The sequence below is a fragment of the Vitis vinifera genome, chromosome 9 (assembly GCF_030704535.1).
Source record: "Vitis vinifera cultivar Pinot Noir 40024 chromosome 9, ASM3070453v1".
Taxonomy (NCBI): Eukaryota; Viridiplantae; Streptophyta; class Magnoliopsida; order Vitales; family Vitaceae; genus Vitis; species Vitis vinifera.
Genome location: NC_081813.1, coordinates 14,305,309 through 14,318,939, shown reverse-complemented (window position 1 = coordinate 14,318,939; position 13,631 = coordinate 14,305,309). Strand labels below are relative to the sequence as shown.

The 13,631-nt window shown below is 36.7% G+C and overlaps 1 protein-coding gene across 1 annotated transcript in view; it reads left to right on the top strand.

The window, feature by feature from the left end:
• The window catches only part of LOC100253333 (ubiquitin carboxyl-terminal hydrolase 4), a 51,317-nt gene extending 37,968 nt beyond the window's left edge, over nucleotides 1–13,349 (top strand). Inside the window, exons 5-6 of the mRNA XM_002275068.4 lie at nucleotides 687–868; nucleotides 12,755–13,349. Of these exons, the coding sequence (XP_002275104.1) occupies nucleotides 687–868; nucleotides 12,755–13,160 (588 nt within the window). The 3' untranslated portion in view covers nucleotides 13,161–13,349. The remainder of the gene's footprint in view (nucleotides 1–686; nucleotides 869–12,754) is intronic.
• The last annotated feature ends 282 nt before the right edge of the window (nucleotides 13,350–13,631 follow it).

Here is a 13,631-nt window from a genome sequence, read left to right as displayed (position 1 = left end):
GACCTTCCAGTCTCTTCATCTATCAGCAAGAATTTCAGTCAATAGCTTATAGAGACCCCCTACTAAACTAATGGCTCTAAAATTCGTATTATCCTTTGCTCCACCTTTCTTCAGTACAATAACCAAAAGAGTAGCATTTAAATCTCTGCTCAGATGATCCAGCAGCAGGAACCTCCCTCATAAAATTCATCATAGCCCCCTTAATAATGCCTTCATTATGTTCAAATAATGCAAAAGAAAATCCATCTAGGCTAGGAGCTTTGTTTTTTTTTTTTTGATAGGTCATCTAGGCTAGGAGCCTTACCCCCACTAGAGTGTGCATGGCATCTGAAGCATCCTCTTCACTACAAGCCTTCTCAAGGTTGACAATCCTCTGCACCAGTGTGCTTGAACATGTTAACTCAAGACTAGGTTCCCCTGGATTCAAATATGATTGCTGGAAGAAAGATTGTACTGATCTCATGACATTTGTCTGATAAATACACCCCATTATCAGTAATACCAATGTGTAATGCATTTTTTTATTTTGTTGAGTTATTTTGTGATGATTCGGTGATGCTGTATAGGCTAAGCTCACTGGAGGTTTTTAACTCGGAGGAGCATCAAATTTGTTCCTACAGGAACACTTTTACTATTTTTGTCATGCTACGTGATACATATTAACAAAGGTGCTGGTACATATGCAGGGTTTATTAACCAATGAAACAAGGTGCCTAAGATGTGAAACAGTCACAGCAAGGGATGAAACATTCTTAGATTTAAGCCTTGATATTGAGCAGAACAGTTCAATTACAAGCTGCCTCAAAAATTTCAGTTCTACAGAAACTTTAAATGCTGAGGATAAATTCTTTTGTGACAAGTGCTGCAGGTAGTTGTCTTGTGCTTCTTTCATATATAATTTTGATTTGTTCTGGCATCATGGATCATACTGCTGTCTAATTGGAAATCATGTCCAATGATTGTCTATTATTGGGATCTTTTAAAGATCAGGTTTATTTTGTCAAGGATCAGGGGTTTGTGCAGATTTTTTTATTGGTCCAAAATGTATAACCTGTAGAATATGAGGCCTTCTTATAGCATTCTTAGTGATTTGAATATTAGTAAATGTGTCTTTTTAAGGTTAGGCTTTCTTTTAAAAAGGGAGAATGGTTTATACAGAAGTGCTTTTGGATTTTGACAATTTGTGTTAGAAGAGAATGATTTCTCTTTCTTTTATTATTTTCCTAACAATTTCCTAAGTTTTTTCTTGTTCCATTGCTTTAGTGCCAAAGCAATGGATGAAGTTAGTCTTGCCAGTTAAAGAGCCCAAGATATATAAGCGTTAGAGTTGTTTGCATTAGAGAGATAATACTTGAGCAGCTGATGTGAGTTGGTTGATCCTCAAACTGTACCCTTGGAGCAAGAACCACAGCTTCTTTTGTAACTCATCCAATATTTAAACAACTTGATGCTGGTCAAGCAAATTAGGCCGTGTCCATCTTAGGGAGTGAATGATTTTGATGAAGACGTACCTGAAAAACTTATGGAATGGCCAGTTAAAGCTCCGGAGAGTCATCCTATACTGATTTTGAATTGAAGATTGATGTTCTTGATTTTAATGAACTTCTAATTCTTGAGGAACTTTCAGATTAAAAGAAAAAATCTAAATCTTGAAGAATTTCTTGACTAGGTGTGGTACAGCTTGATGGTATCAAGCATTTGAAAAGGGAAATTAACCTGATTTTGTGGTTGAGAGAAGATCCAAGAATGGGGTGAAAAGCTTTTCCATCATATGATAATGTGGAGACTCATTTTCAAAATTTCATAATCATCTTTACAAGGATAATTTTTGGATAATTTTCTAATAGAGTACAGGGATTAATTTATCACCTTTCAGCTATAAATTTCTTATAAATTGATTATTAGACAGCTTCTCATTACAGCAACAGTCTTAAGGGGCTGATTCAAGATGAGACTTCCTTACATACTCTTTTTGTTGGTGAAGGATGAATACTTGATGGAGGTAAAGCATGGGAGAAGCTTATTTTATGATATGATTAAAGGTCAAACAAATATTGGAACTTGAAAAAATGGTGGTTGCATAGTCCAAATGCAATAGAGAAGGATGTGGGCATAATGAGTGTCCACAATGGAATTCTATGTTTCTAACATGCAAGCTGTTAGTATTCTAATTGAAAAAGTATAAAAAGAAAAGAAGATTCTGATCATAAAGATCAAAAAGACGAGAAGGAAGTGATAGTGGGGTCAGATGATGTCATGATAAAAATTAACTCTTTAGTAGTCAATTATCATTCACTGTTGAAAAAAAGGTTGAAAAAGCCAACAGATGATCTTCCATTATTTTTTGGACCTTTTTTCTCATTGAGTGGTGGAATTTGCAAAATGGTAATTGATAATAGTAGGTGTGGAAGATTGAAATTAGGAAAGATGTTATTCTAAATAGAGAATTAAACAATCTTGTAATCAAAGGGATTTTGTTGTAACTAAGTTAGGAAAGTCCCTAATTTGGGTTCTAAGATTTTTGTGTGTGTGTGTATATATATATATATATATATATATGTATGTATATGTGTCTCTGTACATAAGAATTAAGAAGAAGAATTTTCAACCTTTTATTCTTCAATCTCTCTTCTACATGGTATCAAAGTGTAGTGTCACTACATGCTCCAAATGACCCTCCCCATAAGCTTATATAGGGGGTGGGAAGCTTTTGGAGACTCCTAGAGCCACATACACTTCGCCATTGGTGGGAAGAGTGTGGAAGGTTCTAGAGATGGCTAGAGACAACCCACACTTCTCTACATTAAGGTGGAAGGCATGGGAAGAGTCTAAGCCATTCTAAAGAGTTCTAGAGGTCTCATGTATACACTTGTACATAGGCTTGTACATAGACTTATGTAGAAGTTTTTAGAATATTCTTGATTTGTAAGGAACCATCCAAGATTCCAAAGACTTCCTAAGGTGCCTATAAATAGGTGAGACCTTCATTTGGCTAAGGCACCAAGCAAGTGAGCTTCCAAAAGCCTTGTAAACATCCTTTGAGAGTAATAAAGATTTCATTTTTTAAGTGCTGCCTATGTGTGCCTTCTAGCTTTCGAATCGTGTGCATTTTAGCCTAGCAAGTTAAGCATCGAGGGTAAGACTGACTTAGCAAGTTCAAGTGTCTTGGCTTGTCTAAGTGCCGCACGTAAGCTTAGGAAGAACCTAAGTCCGTGGCACTTAGAATCTTTATTGAATAATGAAGGAAAAAGCATTTGAGATACATAAAACTTGGATGACCTAGACGATAGTGCCATAGCATGATAACACTATTGTTATTTGAACTGGAAACTGAAAGAGAACGTTTCTAACAGCCTGCCTTTTGAGGTTGTTCTTCAGGATAATCGCTGACATTGGGAATATAGAGTCTCGAACACACCTCAGCACTGCCAATCATCTTCCCCAAATCCAAATCCTGAAATTCACAATTGTTTGGGAAGAATTTAGTAAGACAATTCTTTTCATGTGTGAGTTTACCAACTGACAATAGATTGCAATCTAAATTTGGGACAAGAAGAACTGAATCGAGAGTTAGGTTCTTTGAAATAACAACAGATCCTGTACCAGCAACTTTTGAGAGAGATCGATCAGCGATTCGAACAGTAAAGTTATCATAACAGGGGTTATATTTATGAAAACTTGAAGCATCTCCTGTCATATGCTCTGAAGTTCCTGAGTTCACAATCCATGTGCTTGGATTCTTTCTTCTCAAATTTAAAGCGTTAAGAAAATTACCTTTTTGGGCTAAGGTTCCAGACCCAATGAGAGAATTGGAGGTAGTCACACCCTGTTATGATTGATTGATCATTTATTGTAGGAGTTCCAATTGTTCCTTGTTGAAGGGACTCATTTCAGAGGGTGCTGAATTATCTTCATCTGAGACAAGATTCCCTCTACTCTCTCTATCATTCTGACAATGAGATGGTTTCCAATCTGCTGGTTTGCCATGTATTTTCCAGCAAGTCTCCTTGGTGTGTCCTGGTTTTCTGCAGTGATTGCACCACGGTCTTCCTTGCCTCCTTTGTCAATTGTCAGTAAGCTGAAATTGTTTAAATTTAGTTGATTTACCAAACATTATCAAAATTTAGTTATCCAATAAATAAACTTCTATTGAAATTGTATTTTAATGAGATCCTATTGTTGATGGAAGGTTCTTAATTAAAGAGGGGGTAGTCACATGGATGGTGAGATGTCTGAGTTTGAGGGGTGGATAGAGCCACCTCAGGAGTAGGAAGGCTGTTTTGAAAGTCTAATAATCATTCCAAGGAGAATCTTGTAATAACGAACATGAGGCTTTCTTTGTGTAGTGATTTCTTGATTATCCTTTGAGAATGGAGAATGGATTCTCTTTTGTAGGGACTCTTAGTGACCATCATCATCAGTGAGACATTAAATGCACTAGTGTTGATACATTTCCCCTGAATGTTGGTAGTTCATCCTTTCCTCTCAGAACAAGTAAGATGGCTTTGATACACGTACAATCTATTCTTGCAAACCAAGAGCCTCAAAAAGTCCTAAGTACTTGATGTTAAGGTTGAGCCCCTTGTGAATCAAGTTTGGTGTTAGTCTATGATCAAGAATCTCTACTGCTCATTTTCTTTTTCTTTTTCTACCATATTTGATCTCTTTTCTCATCAGTTCCGTGATTGGCCATCGGAAGTGGTTGGGGATTTTCTCACAAGGATCAAAGAATATACAGTGATGAGGTATTGGATAGTCTGGTTTGGAACGACTCAAGGGAAGGAAAAATTTTCAGTCAAATCTTTCTATACTTTTTCTAAAGCCAGAGGAAGAAGGTGATTTTCCTATGAAAGTGGCTTGGAATCTTGGGTTCCTACAAAAATGGGGTTCTTTGGATGGGAGGTGGTATGAGGGAAGTTATGGGCAAGTTATTGCTTTCTCTGCAAAATGGAAGAAGAAATACTCAGTCACCTCCTTCTTCATTGTGTTAAAACAAGGGACTTGTGGCACCTACTATTTTCGCTTTTAGGGTGGAATGGGTATTGTCATCTTCAGTAAAAGAGACTCTGCTGAGCTGGAAAGGGAGGTTTGTGGAGAAAAAGTGGAGGTAGGTGTAGAGGGCTGATCCATTGTGTGCTTATTTGTGACCATACAGAGATAGAGTCTTCTGAAAATCTGGAACAGTAATGAGGCTATTTAAATGTTTTTGCACTTCTTCTACTGTATGCTAAGAGGTCCATGCATGTGAATTCCATGTCTTTTCTAGATCTATTTGACTGATTAGTATTGAAATATGGGGAGGGAAAATTTTGGTTTCTTTCTCCTTTTTTTCTTTTTCCATTTGGCACACTTGTATACATCCAGAGCACTTAGGTGTGCCTTTTTTTTCATTGATGTTTTCCATATAATTTTTGTTTGCCTATGAAAAGGGATATCTTTTCTCATTTTGTCTGGAGAATACTATATAATAAAATATTAATAGTATGTATGTCAGCTTCAGCACAGTTATGTACATTGCTTAATCGCAGGAGTATAAATCTAAATTGGGTTCCAGATGGTCATGAAAATTCTTCCAATGATCCTTTCAATTCTAAGCAGACAATTAACTTATTCCGATTAAAAGGATATAGGCCTCAAAACTTGGCTGTCCAGCACATACACATCTTAGACATTTTTCACCAAAGCTTTTTTTTTTTTTTCTCAGATCAAATAATGATGGCTCAACTTTGAACTTGAGACAGTAACTTAAAACCATCTAGAAGCCATAAAAGACAAGTTATCTATGTAGAACAATATAATGGTGGATACTTAATTGGAAAAATTGTTAAGAGCATCTAAACCTTAATCTTAACCATTTTAGGGATTTTCATGCTTCAAGCTGGCTTCCATTCCATAGATTAGTTAGGCAAAGAACACTTCATGAGAGAGTCAAAACTGAAAGGCCATTTTTGGTTCTTATTATCAGGATTTAACATGTGGTTATTGGTCATTTAGCTATGGGCAAAATGAGGTGTCTGTGGTACTACACTATGTTCCTTGTTGCTAAGAATTGCTTGTTGTTCTGCTAAAGTTGTAGAATATCCGTAGTGAAATTCTCCACTGACATTTGTGTGTGTTTATGAACTTAGAAATTTTTAAGGGTCTACACTTTCAAATGTAAGCATTAATGGTAGTACTATTTACTTTTATTTTTTATGTAGATGAATTTCTTCCTTTTTCTTTTCATCTTCATTAGTATTGACAATTTGTTTTTCCTTTACCTTTTTGTTTTTATTTAAAATTTTAGGTATAAATGTTTACATTGGATGAAAGGATATAGTCAAATGGTTTGTGAGATTGCAAACCATGTTAATTATTTAGATTTAAAATTTAGTGACAGTTTAATGTTCAGGAAAATGGTCCTTGTATTGATAATGCCCCAGTACATGGCAATATTGATTATCTTAACAGTTAAGACAATCCTCCAAAAATATTGGAAGTGGCAGAAAACACCAAAATGAAAATGGTTCATGTAAAGCCCAACAAAAGTATGGTTAGGCCAATCAACTTCCCAGTTTGACAAACTTGGGTAAAAAGGAGACACTAAATGAATATACTAAACAATGAGGGAGTGCAGTCATGATCAGTCAATCCATTAGCAAAAGTATATCTATAGAAATCTTAGGTAGATGTACCTTTGAAAGAGAAACTAGTCTTTAGGATCTTATGTGGCCTAAGACTTAGTTTGACAATTTTTTCTTAAAGGGTATAGTACTTGATTAAAGGAAAAATTAAGTGAAAGTTGATACATGAGCATTTTGAAACAGAAATCCATTGCATTAGAGAAGGATAGCTAGGGGGGCCTTTGGAGTAGATTTCTGACATGAGTTTGAAAACCTTGACAGTTTATGGCCTGCCTGTTCTTGTTACAAACATCATCAACAGGTCTGGTTGTCACATAATGAAGAGTTTCCCAGAAAGCCTTGAATGTTTTACTCTGGAGAAGACAGGAAAGGGTGAAGAATGTTCAATGATTACCTATATGTTGTTTGATGATAGTGGTATGCCATATTTAATCAGCAAGAGAAGCTTTTTCAGGTACCATTTACAGCTAGACAAAGAACTGTTCAATTCATTGGATGCCCTCATATTGATGGATAACACCACATATTGGGAATCTCCATACAAAGTCAACCAAAAACTGAACTAGGTGTCCTGCTGATGGTTGATGTCAGGGAAAAAACTTCTAAAACTCTAATGACGTGATTCTCTTTCTGTCGCAAAGAAATCCAACTACTGAGTTAGTGCTGGACCTCTTGATCATTGGCAAAATAAATGTAAAGCATCAATACAACTTGTTTAGGCATTGTCATTGTTTGTCTTTGTTCACAATAGTGAAACAGGACAAGAAATTCACTCATATATTCTGTAAGTTATTTTAGGTTACATCCTAACTGAGATATATATATATATATTCAAGAGTCCTATATTAGGAAGTTAACCATACAGAAATAATTACTATAAAACAGCTTATAAAGTAGGCACTAATACTGCAGTCCTAACTTATCCTAATATAGACTTAGTTAAGCTCTAGAATACATTATTAATACTCCCCCCTCAAGCTGGAGCATAAATGTCCATCATGTGAAGCTTGTCACTCAATCTAGTGAAGTCATCCTTCTTAAGGGCCTTGGTGAACATATCAGCAACCTGGTCCTTTGAAGGTGTAAATGGAGTACAAATCTTTTTACTGGCGACAACATTTCTTACAAAGTGACAATCAACTTCAATATGCTTTGTCCATTCATGGAAGACAGGATTACTCGCAATATGAATTGTTGCTTGATTATCACAATGCATAGGAAAAGGATCTGTATATGTGATACTGAAATCTTCAAGAAGTGCCTTTAACCATATCAGTTCACATGTGGTATGAGCCATGGCGCGATATTTGTCTTCAGCACTAAACCTAGACACAACTTTCTGCATCTTGCTCTTCCAAGTTACTAGATTACCTCCTACAAAAGTACAATAACTTCATGTGGATTATCTATCCCCTTTGTCACTAGCATAATTGGCATATGAAAAACCTACTAAATTCTTATGTTTGTTCTTTTTGAACCATAGCCCTTTTCCTGGAGATTTTTTAATATATCTCAAAATATTGCAATCAGCCTCCTGGTGACACTTCTTAGGTTTTTCCATAAACTGGCTAATTAGTCGCATGACATGCACAATATCTGGTCTGGTCACTGTTAGATAAATAAGCTTCCCAACAAGCCGTCTGTACTGTGCACTGTCCTCAAAGTCATCATCCTCCTTCCACATGTCCAGGTTAGGTTCCATTGGAACATCTGCTGGTTTTGCCCCTAATAGGCCTGTTTCTTGTAGAAGATCAGTCGCATACTTTCTTTGAGATAGCACTAGACCCTGTTTACCATGAGCAACCTCGATACCAAGAAAAAACCTCAAATTACCAAGGTCTTTTGCAACAAATTATTGCCACAAGTATTTCTTGGTTTCTTCAATACCAGTCACATCACTACCTGATAAGAGTATGTCATCAACATATACAATAAGTACCACAATGCCAGAGGAACTATGTCGCACAAAGACTGAATGATCAGCCTGACTTCGCCTAAATCCTCTAGCAAAAACTACATGGTTGAATTTGTCAAACCAGGCTCTAGGACTCTGCTAGTTTACACACCAAATGAGGCTCCCCCTGAGCAACAAATCCAGGTAGTTGCTCCATATACACCTCCTCAATCAAATCTCCATAAAGAAATGCATTCTTTATATCTAGTTGATACATGCTAATCTTTATTGACTGTCACAAATATAAGTACACGAACAGAGCTTAGCAAAGCAACAAGAGAGAGTTTTAAAGAAGTCAATACCCTATGTCTGTGTGTACCCTTTAGCAACCAGCCGTGCTTTATACCTCTCAATAGAACCATTGGGATGGTACTCTACAATAAAAACCCATCTACATGCAACTGAACAAACCCCCTCAAGTAACGGTACCAAATCCTAGGTGTCTCTAGTAAGAAGAGCTGACTTCTCATTCATAGCCTTTTTCCAATTATGATTTTGAATAGCCTCTTGGTAATCCTTAAGAATAGATACAAATGACAAAGACAAAGCAAAACAACAAAAAGAAGAACCAAGATGATAAAAGGAAACAACACTAGCAATGGAATTTTGAGTGCAAGAATGTTTGCCTTTTTAGAGAGCAATTGGCAAATCAATAGAATCACTAGCAGAATACATGGGAGTAGGAGATGGCTTGGGAGCACAAGGGGTTTGCAAAGCTTTTTGCCTAGTGTAAACCTGCAAGGGTTTTGAAGGTGGAATAGATGTATACATAGGAGTAGGAAGAGGGACAGACAGTTTGTCAGAAACTTTGAAAAACAATTCAAACTCAAAAAAGGTGACATTTGTAGAAACAAATATCTTTTTAGCCATTGGATCATAACATCTATACCCTTTTTGTATGCGAGAATACCCTAAGAAAATACAACAAACAGCTTTAGGAGAAAGCTTATCCATACCGGTCTCAAAAAGATGAACAAAGCACACACCCAAAAAAATGAGGACTAAGAGGAAAAAGTGGAGAGTCAAGAAAAAAGACATTTAAAAGGAATGCCACCTTCAAGAGTAGAAGATGGCATCCTATTAATAAGAAATCCTGTAGTAAGTACAACATCATTCCAAAAAGATTTGGGCATAATCATTTGAAGCATAATGGTGTGAGCAACCTCAAGATGTCTGTTTTTACACTCTACCACACCATTCTACTGTGGGGTATAAGCACAGGATGTTTGATGAATAATTCCATTAGAAGAACAAAAATTAGAGAAATCATATTTCATATATTCTAAAGCATTATCAGATCTTAACACACGAATATTAGAAGAAAATTGAGTCTTTATTTCACTATGAAAGGTTTGAAATACATCAAGAACAGATGACCTATCTTTTAACAAGTAAATCCATGTCATCCTAGAATGATCATCCACAAAGGTAATAAAATACCTATAACCTAACACAGTAGAATAACGACAAGGACCCCACACATCTAAATGCACTAAATCAAAAGGATGTAAACTTTGACTTTCTTTAGAAGGAAAAGACACTATGATGTTTTCCTAATTGGCACACATCACAATTTATTTCAGAAACAAACTCACTAAAAGACAACTTTTTTTAACCTAGAAAGGTTAGGATGACCCAACCGACAATGCCAATAATAAAGAGACACACCTCCAGCAGCAACAGCAACAGACGAAGAATCATGAGAAAGATAGTAGACTCCCCCTGACTCAGAGCCATGTCTAATCACTGTATTTGTTTGGAGATCCTAAAAAATACAATGAGTAGAAAAGAAAGGTATACAGAACAATTCAAAGATTTTGTAATTTGATTAACAGAAAGAATATTAAATGACAATTTTGGGACATGTAAGACTTAGTTGAGCTCAAGAGAGGAGGTATGAACAGTACCAAAACCAGACACATTAGAAACAGAACCATCAGCAACAATAATTGGTGAAAAAGACTGGCAAGGTGTAAAGTTGTTGAATTGACACTAGTTGCCAATCATATGATTTGATGCACTTGAATTTATTAACCAAGAATTACCAAAGAAGGCAGCAAGTGCCCTAGTACCTGATTAGAGGGCATAGGAGGCAATAGAACTTGGTTGAGAGTGAAGCAACCTATCATACTCCTCCGTAGAGATCTGAATAACATCTTCAGGAACAACCAAAGAAGAAGTAGATCCATTAGAAGCAAGTGTAACTGCTGCTGCTTTAGGGACATTGGACAACTTAGCACCTTTGGTAGCCCAATCAGGCTTACCATGCTTATCCTAACATCAATCCATGGTGTACCCTCATTTACGACAAAACTCACATAATCGATCACAACTTTTGCCCTTTCTAGTGTCACGCACATGGCCATGTGCAACCATGTCAGAATGCTCAAGATCCACACTAGGGGAGAACAAGGTTAGAGAAGCAAATTGTAGGTAAGAGAAAGCAGACTGAAGCGTAGGCATGGTACCATCCCCAAGCAATTGACTCCTAAGAGTGTTATACTACTCATTTAGATTCATTAAGAAACCACATACAAATAGGTTTTCCCATTGACGCTTCTAAGTCTCTAAATCTATAGAAAAGAGGCAGAAGCTCGTGAAATTCATTGATAAGCCCTCTATAGGCAGCAAAGAATTCTGGAAGGGACCTCTCACCTTGTTTATGATCAACAAGTTGAAACAAAGAGAATGAACGAGAATTATTACCATCATTAGAAAACATCTCTTTGATAGCATCCCACATCTCTTTAGCAGTTGATGTCAGACCAACAGAGGCAGCAATCTCAGGTTCCAAGGAATTCAACATCCATGTGTTGACTATACAGTCAGACTGACGCCATGCTGCATACTTGGAATCCTTAGGATCTGACATTTTATCAACAAGATGATGGTCATGACCTTGGGAACCCAAGAAAGTACGAAAAGCTTGGGACCAAAGAGCATAATTTCTTCCATTAAACTTCACTGTTGTACCAACAGAAACACGCAAATCTGAAGTAGACATGTTATCCATCATCTTGAATCACAAACACAATTACCACAAGGCACACAACCTCAAACTCAGAGGCACAAAGTGATCAATCACACAAGAGGGGATCGATCTATCCTCACAACAAACAAACTAGGACTGAAAAAGAAAAGAAAGGATCACCAAGACTAAGAGGCGGCTAGGGTTAGAGTTGAACCTCCTCTGATACCATGTTCACAATAGTGAAACAGGACAGAAAATTCACTCCTATATTCTGTAGGTTATTTTAGGTTTCATCCTAGCTGATGTATATAAATACAAGAGTCCTATATTAGGAAGTTAACTATACAGAAATAATTATTATAAATCAGCCTATAAAGTAGGCCCTAATACTGCAGTCCTAACTTATCCTAATATAGAATTAGCTAAACTCTAGAATACATTTCTAACAGTCTTTTTTTTTTCTTGTACAGAAAGTGAGAAAGTGACATTACACTCCCACTTCTCTACAAAGAGATGCTTGGGTATTCTAGGGGGAAAATAGAAAAAAAAGAAACCTAGGCTTTCATGTTTATATACAGCATTTTACCATATCTAGTAGATGATTTGTCCAGGAGGCTTGTTTCAATTAACTGTCATTCTTCCCTCAAATGTGCTGGAATTTACTATTGCTTGCATCATTTTTGTGAAATGGAGTGCATTTTAGTTTGTCTTCTAACTAAATCCACCTGACTCAAATTTATTTGTTTATTTATTTATTTATAGCTTCAAATGATTTCTATGACAATCTATTTGCCGCAGAATATCAATTTTCATCTCTATTTCCAGGCTTTTGGCATTTTTATGTTGTATAAATAACTCTCATACCTTTAGTTTGCTTTATAACTGCATCAATTATTTCAGGAATAATAGGCTGATTAGACATTAGGAGCAGCCACAATGCAACATGAATAGGAAGCGTCATTTATAGTTTCAGTACATTCTGTTCTTCTGTACAGTTTAAATTGGCTAGACTAGGGGAATCTCTCTCTGGTTTTTTAAAATTCAAGATCACCTGGCTGACAGTAATGGGATTTAGCTGATTTAGTCTGTAGGACTTTGTAGTCATTTATCAAGGCTTGATGAAAGAAGTCTACATCACTCTTAGTTCAATGGCTTTCTTTAGTCAAACCTCCAAGTTTCCCAAGTTTATCTCATCCTTGAATGCAGTTTGCAAGAAGCCCAGAAGAGGATGAAGATAAAGAAGCCACCTCACATCCTGGTTATTCATCTGAAACGTTTCAAGTATATGGAGCAGCTTGGCCGGCACAAGAAGCTGTCATACCGTGTTGTCTTTCCTCTGGAGCTCAAACTAGCTAACTCCATGGAGGATGTGGACTCCGAGTATACCTTATTTGCTGTTGTTGTTCATGTGGGAAGTGGTCCCAACCATGGGCACTACGTCAGCCTTGTGAAGAGCCACAACCACTGGTTGTTCTTTGATGATGAAAATGTTGAGATGATTGATGAGTCTGCAGTTCAGACTTTCTTCGGATCCGCTCAAGAGTATTCCAGTAATACGGATCATGGATACATACTGTTTTATGAGAGCCTTGCTGCTAATGGCAAGGCCTGAAGTGAGCATTCTTTTCTAATGATGTTTTTTAATAGAAGTGGGTATTTTCAACCTCTACTTGTTTCCTTCTTCATAGCATATGGGTTTAGTGCCCAAGTCTTGAAAAGTTTCCCATGTACAGTGGATGGTAAAAGTGCACCATACTTGTGTTCGTTTTTGGCAATAAAAGGACGTTAAATGATGACAGAAGGAGAGTCTCATAGATGCTGCATTTTGGGCTCTAAAATGAACATTTAATCTATTACAGAAACAGAATGTGATGGATCGACCGGACAGGACTGGTTTCAGGTATGGTTTGTTTATAATTTTTATCCATAAAGAGACTTCTCATTTATGTCAGAGTCTATCTTGTTCCGAATCAAGGAGTGAAAGATCGCCAGTTGCGTGAAATTAAACCAAAATGTCAGACGTCGGTAGTCATGGAAACCAATTCATGGCGGCCGACAGCAACCTATTTTATTGAAAAAGGGG